Here is a 15,510-nt window from a genome sequence, read left to right as displayed (position 1 = left end):
GTTCTTCAAGTTTAAATTTGATAAGTATATAATATGCATCTTAGAAATGGGATTGTGTATGGAATTAATTATTAAAATTGGAGTTATCTAAACACGTAGATAGAAAAAAACTAAATCAAGGTTTAAATAATATTTTAAGTGAGGTTGTTTCATTTTATTTATACCTGTTTTTGTTGCTATCATCCTACCAGTCAGTCACTGTCATTTGTACTGTATAGCATGTTTAAGGCATTATTGAAATGGACATCAGTCTGGATTCCAAACCATCTGGGTAGCATAACAGAAGGCCTCCATTGTTAGGATCACAAGACTACCCCAATCATTTCACAGCCTGAAATTTTTGGCAAGTTGTGTGGAGGTCACCAGAGTTACACCTGTTCACACTTGTTGTCTGCTGTCCCTACCTGTGCTTTGAACAGCAAACACATGGATTCAGAAAAATATTGATCACACAAGAGTCTGTGGCATATGCTTATGTTGTCTGATTAGCACATTATGCACTAGAGTTGGGTTATAGACAGTAGAGTAATAGTCTCCAACTGACTGTGCCTGGCATTTGAAGGAAGAAATGAAAGAAGAACATGTAGGTGGCAGGGATGATTGTTACATGCTACCATGTGCAGTGTATTAGAATTAGTAAAATGTTACATTTGTTATCCGATTATTGGAGTAGAATTCTTCAAAATAACTGTTTAAAATTCTTCTTCTTCCTCTTCCTCATATTATTATTTTATTGTGAGCACCAGACTTGTCTCAAGCCTAAGCAAAACGTTTTCAAAACATTAGGGAACATGGCAAAAAATCTTAGAAATGTATGCCACACAACAAATAACCATTTCTTTTATCTAATACACAAGCACATTTCTTACTGTGCGCGATCTAAGTGAAAAATCTTACTTTCTTTGCTCGTTTGAAAATATAATCATTCTCAGCCACTAACTCTACATAAATGCTTTCCTGTAGTTTCAATATGAGAACACACATAGCAAGTTATCTTCCCAGCATGCCATTTGCTTTGACTCTGTATTAGAGGTCTAAGACATGGCTATACAAGTCCTGACACTTTGAGAATTAAACTGCAATTCAATCAGACAAGCAGTAAATGTTGAAACTTATGGTAACTCATTTTAAGCATGTTTGTAGGAGTGTTCCAGCCTTGCACCCTCAGAGTGGGGAGTTGTGTCCCCATACTTCTACTTCTATTTACAAACTCCAGGACTGCTGTAGCTAAAAATAAGGAGGATATCTTATTGCATGCTTTTTTTCTGCCTATAATAATGAGGCAATCAGTAGTAGTGGATATTTAAAAACTAAGTCATGAACTCGCCTTTTAAAACAATGTTATCCAAAATGTCTAGATGATCATAGTTGTAAAATTAGCAATGTTTTAATCTGAAACCAAAAATGATAAATACCATAGCGACATGCCTAGAAACTGAAAACAGTTTATTTAAACAAATAATAAAGGTAAAAAGTAAGTGCTTTTGCGATTACAACATCGCTTCATCAGACTAGTTATAAGATAAAAAACATTCAGTTTAAAGAGAAGCTAACCAATCAGCTGTCAAAAGTTATTTGAACCAATTAAAAATTAAAGGTATACTCACAAGATAAACATTAAAATATTCAAGCATCTAAAACCATAAAAATGTATAAACAAAACGTATAAAAAACAGAAATTAATGTTTAAGTGGACGTGCTTTCAAAAATGGTTTGAGGCTATATACCCCATTTAAACCAGGTGGTTTATTTGCATTGAAAAGCAAGATCCATTTCTGTTCTGCTGTCTCTGTTCGGTTACCCAAATTGCCATCTCTAATCCCCACATCCAGTATCTGAAGTACAAAAAACTTGAAGGTATGTTCTGAACCATGCTGAATAATATGCTGTGATAATGCATTAGTGTCTTTCTTATGTTTAATGTCCCTGTAGTGCTCAAGGATTCTATCTTTTAGAGACCTATTAGTTTTGCCTATATAAAAGGCATGACAGACCTGACAGCTACTTAAATAGACAATATTAGTAGTTTTACAATCAGCATAGAAGTCAAGCTCAATTTTAAAATTGACATATGGGTGTATATAAACTGAACCTGTAAGAATGTATTTGCAGGCTGAACAAGCAGCATATTATTCAGCATGGTTCAGAACATATCTTCAAGTTTTTTGTACTTCAGATACTGGATGTGGGGATTAGAGGCGGCGAACAGGGACAGCAGAACATAAATGGATCTTGCTTTTCAATGCAGATAAACTGCCTGTTTTAAATGGGGTATCAAGCCTCAAACCATTTTTGAAAGCACGTCCACTTAAACAGTAATTTGTGTTTTTTGTATTTATAAGTTTTGTTTATACATTTTTATGGTTTTAGATGCTTGAATATTTTAATATTTATCTTGTGAGTATACCTTTAGTTTTTAATTGGTTCAATTAACTTTTGACAGCTGATTGGTTAGCCTCTGTTTAAATTGAATGTCTTTTATCTTGTAACTAGTCTGATGAAGCGATGTTGTAATCGCAAAAGAGCTTACTTTTTACCTTTATTATTTGTTTAAATAAACTGTTTTCGGTTTCTAGCCCTGTTGGTGTGGTATTTGTTATCATTTTTGGTTTCACGTATTTTCTTATACTGTACCTTATCCTGGTCCTGCGTTTGTATTTATTTAATGTTTTAATCTACCAGGATGTAATAAATATATTGTTACAGGTATCAGAGATGCCTAGTTGGTAGGTGTTTGCACATGGGGGTATAAGAGTCAAAACAGAACTGTCTGGTGTAATAAATTCATAATTTGAAGAGGTATAAATCTTCATCTCAGACTTACACATGGGTGGACTTTAGAGCAGAATACACAAACCGTAGACCCTCTTCCTCAATACCTGTAAAGTTCTAGTATTACCTACCATTCCTTTCTTACATTTCCATTACTGCTGTGTCATATGAATAAAATATAATTTATCCATTAGTGATCAGAAGAACTGAACTAAAGTGGGACAAGATCTTTACCGTGTTGAAGTGGTTTACACTGAATAGGATGGCTATGTGATACAGTACTACAGTGCTGCCAGAGAAGATAATAATTTTATATCCAAACTAGCTAAAAGACACAAAATCCATCATAATATAGCAAAAGTCAAGAAAAGTAGAATTTTCTATGGCACAATTCTGGTTTTTGCTGAGATAAGTAGGATGTGCTTCCACAGGCTTACCTTAAATTTGGAAAAATGCATTTCTGTGCCTTTCCTTTCAAAGAAAATAAAGGTAATATGACAAACTTTAAGATCAGAACAAGATGCCAAACAGTTGTATATGTAGCATGTCTATAACAGTACGAATGTCAGTACATCTTTCTCGTGAATTCCTTAATTCTCTACATTAAAACATATGATGTCAAAGGAAGTATACAACAGAACTGCTGCTTCATGATGCTGAGAAATACTTACTGGGAACATTTCTTTTAAGATTACCCTAGAATTAGAAACAGACATTTAATAATAGTGACGACAAATATTAGGATAAGTACAAAATTGTAAGAATTGGTAAACATTAAGAGCATGCCTATTAATGGGAAGTACTCTAGATAAGTGTATCAAACCTTCACCTAGGTTAAAGCAAAATGTCTCTCTGTAATTAAATAACATTTAAATCACGTGTAATTTTATAATATATATATATATATATATATATACATATATACATACATATATATATATATATATATATATATATATCTACACACACACACACACACACACACACACACACACACACACACACACACACATATATATATGGCCTTAAAATTAGTCTGAAATAAACTATAGCTGAGAACTGAATTTAACTTTGCTTAGACTTTTCAAGAAAAGTCAAACATTGCTCATTTATGTAGTATTAATTAAAACTTTAAATCATCATGAGATGTATTCAGTATCATTTGCTTTATAATACGTATATTGTTTAATAGATAGTTGGGAATACGTATATTAGTATATTCTTACCGGACTTCGCCTCTGAGATCAGCAAAAAAAGGAAGAGAGAAGAGATACCTAGTCAGAAAGTAACAGGTCAGTGTAAACTGTTATGTTTACTAATTATTTTTCATCAGTCATGTCTATTTGTTCAGTGATGAGATAGTATACTTAGACATTTTCACATTAATGGTAATGCAAATAATGAAAGCAGCTTTGGGCCTGAAAACTCAGAATACGTTGACTGATTCAATGAAGTTAATGAAATAATCCCTACCAATGTATGTGTTTTCTTGTTTCTTTTTCAAGTTCTCATTATCAGAGATGATTATTTTGTCTCATAGTAAAATGCTTCCTATCACTTGATTCATTCGGTACAGCACATTTCAATTTAATAATGCTTAGGTTTCTTCCTGTGACTTTTAGTGTACACAATTATATATCACCATAAAAGAGAGCTGAACAAAAATTGTAGTCCATATTTTTTCATATGGGACGCTGATATTTACTATAAAAATTGATTCAGTCACCAAATACAAACAATGTAATAAACATTTGAATATAAAGCTGAAAATAAATTAATATCATAACCCTGTCCTGTATTTACTAAAATCACAATAATAAACCCTCGAAAAGCATATATAGTCCCAGCTTCTCACACACTTAATAAATAACCTTTTCTCCTCTGCACACTACAGCTTCAGACCACACACACCACAGCACTACAACAGCGTTCCTAAATTCCTTGAATTATCTGTGGTGTTTGACACTTTATTCCATCAGCTTCTTCTTCATAGACTATCCTCAATAGACCTTGATACCCCTCCCTCTCATGGTTTCACAGCTACCTTTCTAAAAGGCAAGAGGCAGAAAAATAGCAGTAAGAACATTCAACCTTCTAGTCCATCTCAGCTGGACGGTCACAAGACTCATTTCTGGTCCCCATACTCTTCAACATTTTTATTAATGACTGCTACACTGCTACAAATAATATAACTGTCACTTAGTACTTTGCTAATGCTAAGTTGATAACCACAGCCATCCCAGGATTTCAGAAAAAGACCCCAAAAACTTTTTCTTCTATATTATTAGAATTCTAGCTCAGCAATTCACACCACCCACTGTATGCTAATAAAACAAAGTTATTGCTTTTCACACCAAAATTTGCATCCTTTACAAACAATAACTTATCCATCACCTTTTTAAATAACACTCCTATTAAACCACTATCCAAAACAAAGCTACTTAGTGTCATTATAGATAGCCACCTAACATTTGATATTCAAGTACAATTTATCAAGAAAACCGACAGAAAAAATTTAACTCCTGTATTGTATCAAACACTTATTAATTACTGTATTTCCCCAGAAAAAAGACCGGGTCTTATACTTTTTCCCCCCACCGAAATACGCATTAGGGCTTATTATCAGGGGATGCCTAATTTACCCCCCCCATACAACAATCTACATTTATTCATTTATTCATGTACAGAAATCGACATTTATTCATGTACAAAAATTGACATTTATTCAAGTACACAAAATCAACATTTATTCATGTACAAAAATCAACATTTATTCATGTACAGAAATCAACATTTATTCATGTACACAAATTGACATTTATTTGGTATTTTCCGTTATTGGGCAACAGTTCTAGGTAACGCATTAACAGTTGTGTGAGAATTCTACATAAACAGTGCAACAAACATATCAACTTCAGAATATCTACACCTTGGCTTTCACAGTGCAATATTTCATGCTTAACAAAAAGTGCAGAAAAATCCCAATACGTGTGTATTGGAGGAGGGGAATAAAACAGGTGAATAACTGCCACTTTTTGAGTGGTGATGCTTTCTTTATTCCTTACCCAAACCGTAAGAGAAGAATGATGGAAAGTCATAAAAATGAAGTCTGAAAACTAGTGGTCTTACTTTGTAATTACCCCTTGATAATAAAATGTTACCTTACTACAATAAAGTCAAAAACTGACAAGAGCTTGCTGGCAGCTGAAAGCAGAAGCAATCCATTCTGTTGCCCAGATAACAGAGAAGTTATTCAAATACAGTCATGTCATCTTCTTCTGGAACATTGCCATAGGTCTTCAACCCCAGAATTCTGGCCTGAATTTTTTCGATTCCATTTCCTGTAGAACCATTGGCCCCAATCTGTCATGCTTAGCAATAGAGATCTCCTTAAATGAGCACTGCTTGTACATGTAGCCTGCTTGTAGTGCATTGGCAACACAGCTGTCAGTGATTTTATCCCATGAATTCTTCACCCGAGTCATGACCTCTTACAAGCTAGGCTTCACAAAGTTTCCACCCTTATTTCTCTCCATTCTATTTTCAATGTAGTCATTGAGTTCCATGCGCAAATGGTCCTTGAATGTCTTGTTTATTGCAATATCAAGAGTCTGGAGATAGGCAGTCATTCCTGTGGGAATCATTATTTGATCTATTCTTCTCTTTGCAAGGAAGTTATTCATGTCTTTAGCGCAGTGAGTGCTGGCTGAATCCCAGACTAGCAGACCTCTTTCGCCACCTCGCAAAACAAATGGCAGCATTACATTGACCCACTTCTTTATAAGATTCTTTCCCCGGGAGTTCTCCACTATTCCTTTCTTGTACTCAATGGAATAGCTCTTTCTTTTTGCACTCATCTTGTTTGGGGAGGTTAATTTTAGACTTACGAGACAGGAGTGGCAACACAAAATGGCGACAGTTAAGAAAACACAACCACACTTGTTCGTTATCAAGGTCAAACATTTTAAGTGTGTTGTCTGTACTTTGACCAATGAAAGTACACTTGCCAGTGTTTATGCGCCAAGGATCTCAACCATCAAGTGTGAGTGAGGATTAGGGTTACAGTAAGAATTATGGAGGACTCCCTGGGAAAGAATATTATGACTTTCTGCAAAGAGAAGAAGTTGGTTGTCTGAATGGTCTGAAAATGGTGAGCAGAGTATGATAAACTCAGTCAACAGGTGTCAATAATATTATTTTATAATCCAACATGTGCGTCATGTGTTGTTGACGATCTTAACTGAGGCTTATTTTTGGGGTAGGGCTTATATCATGGCCACACTGGAAAACCATGCTAGGCCTTATTCTCTGGTTAGGTCTTATTTACAGAGAAATATGGTAGCAATGCAAAAAATAGTCTGTGCATATGTCTCCTACCCTCATTACTATTTGCTGCCCCAGCTACACTAGCCTTCAGCAGTCTCTATTGACAAAAACTGAACAATGCTGTAATAGGATAACTAAATTCACCACTAACCAATGTGCTAAATTCCACAACTGCCTAGGCTTAAAACAGTCATTCTGGCTAGAACTTCCTTACTATCATCTACTTAATAACTGTTCATACTACAATCCATAAACCATAAACCTGTCCTGCACTGCAAGCCTTAGAGGGACCTTACATCCCTGTGCTATCACTACTCTCCATGGATAAGTCCTTGTTAACCATAATTAAAATGCACAGCTGTGATGGTCGGTCCCTGTACTCAAATTATGACAACAAAATCTGGAATTCTGTCCTTACCAACATCAGTCAATAAATCAAACTCTCCAAATTCAAAAACTTGCTAAAACAGCTCTTTAAAAACATTTAGCTCTGCTTTTGTACCTCCACATGCTAGAACACATCAGCCCTTCCTGCCATGTCTACTGTTACTACTCACCCTCCTGACATTTTTTTCAGTATCATAATTCCAGCTCAAACTCACTATCATAGGCCTCCACTACAAAATTTTGTTATCTCTGTATCAACTTACACATGTTCATACTAATCACATCTCCTCTCTGTTTTCTATTCTTTTATCCCACACTCATCTGTAATATTTCTCCTACCCATAAATACAAAATTGTAAATTACACTTTAACCATCGCTGTATATTGCAATTTGTCATGTATTAATATGTAACCACTCTATATTTTACTGATTGTAGATTTTCTCTAGTATAGCTGCCTTTCACTTATTCAGTGTCTGCATCATAACTTTAAGCTTTACATTTTTCTCTGTCATAAGTAATTGCCCATTTTATAACTGGAGATTTTCACCCTGCTCCTCTGCAGAAAAGGGGCTTACAAAGCACAATCTGAGTACCTCAGTCAGAAAAACAATAAATAACTAATTATATATAAATAATAATACTACTGCTATCTGTACTGTTCATTCTTAGGTCTGCATAGATCATTCTTTTTTTAAGGAGAAGAAAATATTGAATTAAGCTAAAGCACAATTTAAGTAAAGTATCACACTGACTCAGTGAATACAATTACTAGATTCATATATTTTCTTCCCATGATATAACAGTATGAATACCTTTGTTGATATTAATTAATTTTACAAGTAATAATGTCATAAATCAATTTTTACAAGTATTCCAAAATCTTATTGTGTTATAAAGTATAAGTTAATATGTAATATGATGTTATTATATTTTTCTTCTCTATATGCTGTATACAATATCTATTTAATGTTAAATTTATGTCCTCTATATATCATTTATATATAAGACCTTAATATGGTTTAGTTCAACCAACTGGTCCTGAAAGCGAGGCAACATCTGAATACTATACTCGGTTAGTGGGTACAGTTTATTCATAGCCCAAAAAATTAGTTATGTGAACTCATTTGATTGTTTCCCTTAAACAAATTATAATTTCTGTTGCAAACTAATATACACGGGTGCACATTGTTTTGAAATTTAGAAAACCCTCAAAAAACAGAAAAAAGGCAGCAGAGATAGATTAATATCATAATGCTAGCTGTGTGTCAATACTTCCTTAGTTGAAGACTTTTATTAAATCTCCCTGCTATGTAAACGAATTCTAAGTGAAATGAGAGTTAAAAGTAATTAAGGGTTTAATATTTAATAGACTGAATTATCCTAGGATGTGAATACATGGTAACATATACAATATTTACCAAAATTACCTTATCATTCACCCAAGAAAATTATTTTTTAAATAAAGTTTTATACAGGAAAAAGTCAGAGTGATGTTTTTGAAGAATATAATAGAATAATAAGTGGAAATGAGAAGGAGGTTGATGAACAATCTGTTACAATCAAAGATGCATTTACTGATATATAATGTATAACCTTTGAACAAGAGAAGTTGTGCAAGAAAAGTCACATGTTTATCTGCAAGTGAAGACAGTACCATTTGGGATGAATGTTACTAATCAGTCCATGTTTGTAAGTTATGATATTGAATATTTTTTCTTTCTTTCTTTTCATTCTTTCTTTCTTTCTTTCTGTAAGAAATAAACCTTAATGCCATTGTGCTTATATGGAACTTATTATTAGCTGCACTGAAAGTCAAGAGAAGTTAACTGATTAAGGAAAAAAATAACATTTTTGAACAAAAGCTTAAGTGTTTTCAGGGACATAAATACTTTCAAGACCATCATGGCATATTAGACAAAAAAAAGTTTTAAAGCAGAAAATGGCAAAAATATTGAAAATGAGATAAAACAGGTTTTTGCAACTGGAGAATTTCTAATTCTAAGCATAATGTAAGTGACAGAAAAATGTTTTCTTTTTATCAGGGATTATGTATACAAGTTCATTGGAACAGCTGGAGAAAAATGTGTGTTCAGTTTTAATATGCAACAATAATTAGGATAATCCATTGCCTTTGTGGGTAATGAAATGTCATCAAATTCAATTATTGAAATAGGGGAGAATACAGATTCTTTAAATTTGGTTGTGATAAGCCTGGATTCCTAGCTACCAGAAATAGCTACAAAGTGACTAAAAGTTCATTAAGCCTGGATTCCTAGCTACCAGAAATAGCTACAAAGTGAATAAAAGTTCATTAAGCCTGGATTCCTAGCTACCAGAAATAGCTACAAAGTGACTAAAAGTTCATTAAGCCTGGATGCCTAGCTACCAGAAATACCTACAAAGTGACGAAAAGTTCATTAAGCCTTGATTCCTAGCTACCAGAAATAGCTACAAAGTGACTAAAAGTTCATTAAGTCTTGATTCCTAGCTACCAGAAATAGCTACAAAGTGACTAAAAGTTCATTAAGCCTGGATTCCTAGCTACCAGAAATAGCTAGAAAGTGACTAAAAGTTCATTAAGCCTGGATTCCTAGCTACCAGAAATAGCTACAAAGTGACTAAAAGTTCATTAAGCCTGGATTCCTAGCTACCAGAAATAGCTACAAAGTGACTAAAAGTTCATTAAGCCTGGATTCCTAGCTACCAGAAATAGCTACAAAGTGACTAAAAGTTCATTAAGCCTGGATTCCTAGCTACCAGAAATACCTACAAAGTGACGAAAAGTTCATTAAGCCTTGATTCCTAGCTACCAGAAATAGCTACAAAGTGACTAAAAGTTCATTAAGCCTGGATTCCTAGCTACCAGAAATACCTACAAAGTGGCTAAAAGTTCATTAACAATTATCATCCACTAAACATTCCTGTCTAGATGAGGTACTTCAGGTACAGGAAGAGTGAAAAACAGTATCTTGGCATGTTATCTGTGGTGAAGAATGAAACAAAAATTGACTTGACTATATTACCAACATACTTTAAAGAATAAGTAAAGCAACTGTCCTCAAATTGCGAATCTGTTTTCTTACACTTTAATGAAAGTATATTAACAGTTGTTAAAATATGATTTCTTTAACTACGGATTGAACTTTATACCAGCTAAGAACCTTAATAATTCTGAAATGTTTGCACATAAATATACCAAAAATATTAGTTTTACCTTAACTTTTAATGTTGACTTGATCAAGTGTATTGATTTTCTTGTGGACTTTGATTTTTATAAGTAATGGGCAAGCCAGCATTTCATTGTTCCTAAACTTTTGAAAGTGATGGGCTTGCTAAGAATTTTTTTTTAATATTTGTACTTTGGTAATTTATATGCAGCAAAAAGGGTCTCAAACATTTAATAAATAACTTTGATATAGTAATAAAGCAAGTGGGTAGAGGATCATCAGTTGTGATCATATACTAGATATTTCTATTGATGCACTTGGTAACGTATTTGCTGAGTACAAGATGAACTTGAGTTGTCCTAGCTTTTATGGATGAAAGCTTTAAAGCTTGCAAATGTATCAGGCACTTTATATGCAAATGAATTTAAATATTTAGATGTTATAAGTTGCAAAGGTTTCCAAATTCCTAACATTCATAAAGATACTGTAAGTGCAATACAATATCTTATCTGATAGTTTCAACAGAAGGTACTTTAAAAGCTTTTATGAAATTGCTTTATTTTTCCTTGAAACCTGTACTTTTAAGGATGAATGGCTTAATTAAGGACACACAGCATTTTTAACACTTTTACCTAAGACTGATATTACAGACAGTAGCACATATTTTCTGTATAGATATTAATTAACTTTACAGAAATGTTAGACATAGTGATAGCTTGGAATCTTTGAAATAGCTATTGTGTGAATATTAGACTGTAATTTATAGACCCACTCTGAGCACCTGCTCAGCACTAAATGGTATGAGGCATGTAGCGTTATACAGACTAAAGCTAATAAGGAAAGGATTAGGGCCAGTATATCACCAAGATATCAAGGAAAGAACTGCATAATAAAACAATTCTTCTGCATTACATAGAAGAACAGCACTAGGCTGGCACAATGGGTGAGTGGAGCTACAGACTGCTGTATGGCAATTGTGATGGACATTAACACCAAGACAAGTTACTGTGACACAGTTCATGCACATCCACATGTGCAATGAAGCACTGCATAACTGCCACTCCAGATAGCCCACTGAGGGTCAGCACAGTAGAGTGTCAACCCAGTTCATCCCTGATATGGGGAGGAAAGTAGAAAGGAGGGGAAGAGCAAACAGAGGCAAACATACAGGTAACCTTAAAGCATGAGGGGTTACGATAAATCTTTATGGTGTAGGGCCCCCCATTTTCACTATATAAAGAAGAGTGCTTAATGGAGTAGGCATGGTCTTTCATATAAATTATGTGTGTTTGCTGGATTGGTACTTGCTACTGACAGCCTTTACTGTTTCTGCTGTCTTATCAGCATACAGTAAGCAATATGTATGGGGGTCTATATTATAACATCGAAGTCTAAAAACTTCGAATGTTATACTATCGAACCCATTCAATCGAAACACCAGAAAACCGAACAGTCAGAATAGCAATTTTTTTCCCAGGGAAAAAATTTGCTGTTCCGACAAACATACACACAACTCAAGCACACCAAAATAAATATTCCACACACATACACTTCGCGAAACCCTACACTAAACCATACATACACCACTAGCTACCCACTTACCTTAACCCAACCCTAACCCTAAGGTCCCTATCGCACACTCACCTTACCCGCTCCCTAACCCTAACTCACCTAACCCACCCTAACCCTCACGTCCACACAATCGCACATTTACCTGACCCACACCCTAATCCTAACTCACTTAACCCACCCCTAACCGTAAAGTTTGTCACTACCGCACACTCACCTCACCTCCGCCCTAACCCTAAAGTCCCTAACTACCGCACACTCACCTTACTCCAGTCTTTTCGCTCACTTACTTTAACTCAGTCCGTAACCATCACATCACATTTACCTGAACCCAATCCATAACCTCTGTTTGCTCACTTCCCTAAACCCAGTCTGTAACCATCGCACCACAGTGCTGTAAATAGCGAAGCCACGGAACGGACCACCGAAATCTTACCCTAGGTAAAATTTCAATGTTCCGAGGCTTTGCTATTTTCAGCTTTCACTCTAAAGGGTTTGATATTATAACATTCAAAGTTTTAAAACTTCAATGTTATAATATAGACCCCATGTATGCATGTATGCATTTATGTATGGTAGTGGTTCTCATCTCACTTTATAGTGTGCATGGCTTGCCTGTTCATGTACTGGATGGGTGTTTGCCATCTGACAGTGTCAGTGAGGGTGGCAGAACTATAATGCTGTGTATAGCTTGTTTAGGTGCACAGTTCCCTTATGGAAAGGTGCAACTTGTAGATGCCCCAAGGCACAAGCATATACCAAAGCTGTTCTCGTCCTTGGGCATTGATAATTGGGAAAATGGGGCATGAATGGCTAGGCTTAAAAAAGTTCTAGGGCCATTAGCCTAGTAACCTTCTATGATCCTGTGATCCTTTAGAAAGGATTAGTAGGTGAAGGGTTAGCAAGAGAAGAGAAGGTAGCAGGAGGCAGACAAGCAAATGTAAAACATGTATAAATACAGACTGCACAGTATATATATATATATATATATATATATATATATATATATATATATATATATAATGTGGGAATGTGTGTGGATTCACACAGACAGACAGGGGGTAGACATCTGGTGAATGGGAGGGCTGGACCATGAACAAGGTATGGAAAATGGTATAACAGAGAGAGACACAGCTGGATGGGACAAATGCCAGGCCAGCCCAGAAGACAACAATCACCTATCAGTCAACTGTATGCCTGATGTCATGGGCAGACTACAGGTCATGTAGCCTGATATGTGGGTCCTGATGGTCAAATGACTCAACAAGCACACCTGGAGGTGATCCACAAAGTTAAAGAGGGCATCCAATTATTGATACACCTCAGATAATAACATCATCTGTATATGATGCTAAGACACAGTGGAAGACCCCCTCCAGACCACTGCAAGAAAAATAAGATCCTATCCCCCCCTCATCAGACACAGCCACAGAGACCAACAACATCCTCTAGGTCACCCTCTGCCCCCATGCTGAAAAACAAAACTGGTAACAACTGATAACCCACATTAAGAGGCATTGTCCAGATCATGTCAAGGTAATCACTACCGCTTCATGACTATTCTTCAATTGGAATTATTTATTATGTGTGAGCAAGTTAAGATAGAATCATATAATTATCTTCAGTGAAGATATAACTGTGTCTGAGTGAGCTGAGATAAGAAAAGCATAATCAAGGGTTTTGTGTTAGGATGCACTGTGAGCAAAGACATTGCCAAACACATATGAATTTGAACATCGTTGGAACAGAAACATTGCAGATGATATTATAACCTTGCTCTATGATACTGTAAACATATTCTGTTGCACAGAGTATTGTGAGGTATAAAGAAATGTACTGGATATTTGAATATGAGAAATATGTGGTCAGATATGAGAAAGTTTCCAGAAGAGTAGAACACTCTGAATTGTCTTTTAGATGGAAAAGGAAAGTTTATTGGATAATGTAACAGCTAAGAAGTGTAAATTGTCTAGATGAGGGATTGTGAACTGCTGATTCTTATACTTTATCTGTATAAATTTAGTCAACAGCCTGCTATAGATCAGATTCTATTTTGTGATTCTCAAGATGCTACTATTCTTTTTGCAAATAAATCTGCTTTATGACATCATGACTTTGCCTTTAGAAGATTTGTTTCTGATTTGTGACTCAGACATGACATATGCTCCCTGCTACTGCGCAAGATGTTCCTACCTCCTGCAGCATCTTAGTACATAGGTTCATAGGTTCATAGGTAGGTACTAGGCTATCAGCCCTGGGGCCTATACAAGCCCAGCCAAAAAGGTACCCTAGCTTTTGCCACCCAAGAAAATGATTTTCTTGTGCCACTGTCGAGCAGAGCGACAGAGGTGATCCCCAGGGTGAATTTCCTATTTCCCATCCAATCATCAAGATTTTTCTTGAAGAGTGCTAATGAGGAGCTTTGTTTGATATGGATAGGTAGTTTATTCCAGAGTATGGGAAGTCTCTGGGACAGGAATATATCCCTCTGGCATGTTCTGTTTATTGTGGTGACAACGTTTAGATCCCTAGTGCATGTAGCTCAGAGGGATTGGGATTTCTTTAAGTGGAGAATGTCCAACAGCTCTGGGTTTGACATAGCTTTGTATGTTAGGCAGAGATCACCTCTGAGTAGGTGATATGCGATGAAGTAAAGCTGGAGTTTTTTGAGACGATCTGCGTAGGGCATCTGTTTGAGGCCAGTAATCCACTTTGTGAGGTATTTCTGCAGCCTTTCCAGTTGTTGTAGATGTCTTGTGAGGTATATACCAAAAGGGGCATTGTGCACTATAATGAGTCTAATGAGTGATGAGTAGAGGGGAACAATGACCTCTTTTTTTCTGGATGAGAAACCTTTTGTGATGAGGTGTGCCACATAGAAGGATTTCCTGACTACTGTGGCAATGTGATTATCAAAGGAGAGACTACTGTCCACCTGTGTCCCAAGGTCTCTTATCACACTTTCAGTGTTAAGTATACTACCGCCTATGTTGTAGTTCATGGGTACAGAGTTTTTACCAAAGGGGATGACAATGCACTTTTTGGCATTATGCTTGAAGCCATGGCTTTGACACCAGGCATTTGTCTCTGTGAGGCATTTACTGTTACTCCTCAGCACTGCAAGAGAAAGTACACATACCTCAGTACTTTGGTACACCAGGCAATACAATAACAGGAGGAAAAAATAAATGTTTGCAACACATGCCCAGCTGTCTCCCATTAACCTTTGCTTCCCACCACTGAAACAGGTCAGGGTGATGGAGCAGCAGGTTGTTACACTACTACCA

At 35.6% G+C, this 15,510-nt stretch overlaps 1 protein-coding gene across 10 annotated transcripts in view; it reads right to left on the bottom strand.

The window, feature by feature from the left end:
* SGIP1 (SH3GL interacting endocytic adaptor 1) overlaps window positions 1–15,510 on the bottom strand; it is a 1,172,197-nt gene that overhangs the window by 459,535 nt on the left and 697,152 nt on the right. For all 10 annotated transcript variants that reach the window (XM_044085575.1, XM_044085576.1, XM_044085579.1 and 7 more), the window contains exons 8-9: window positions 3,999–4,010; window positions 3,444–3,468 (exon numbers count right to left, since the gene is read on the bottom strand). In XM_044085575.1, coding sequence (XP_043941510.1) covers window positions 3,444–3,468; window positions 3,999–4,010 — 37 coding nt within the window. The remainder of the gene's footprint in view (window positions 1–3,443; window positions 3,469–3,998; window positions 4,011–15,510) is intronic.

This window comes from Protopterus annectens, chromosome 10.part0 (assembly GCF_019279795.1).
Source record: "Protopterus annectens isolate FY-2018-M chromosome 10.part0, PAN1.0, whole genome shotgun sequence".
NCBI classification, from domain to species: domain Eukaryota; kingdom Metazoa; phylum Chordata; order Ceratodontiformes; family Protopteridae; genus Protopterus; species Protopterus annectens.
This window is presented reverse-complemented; position numbering and strand designations above follow the sequence as displayed.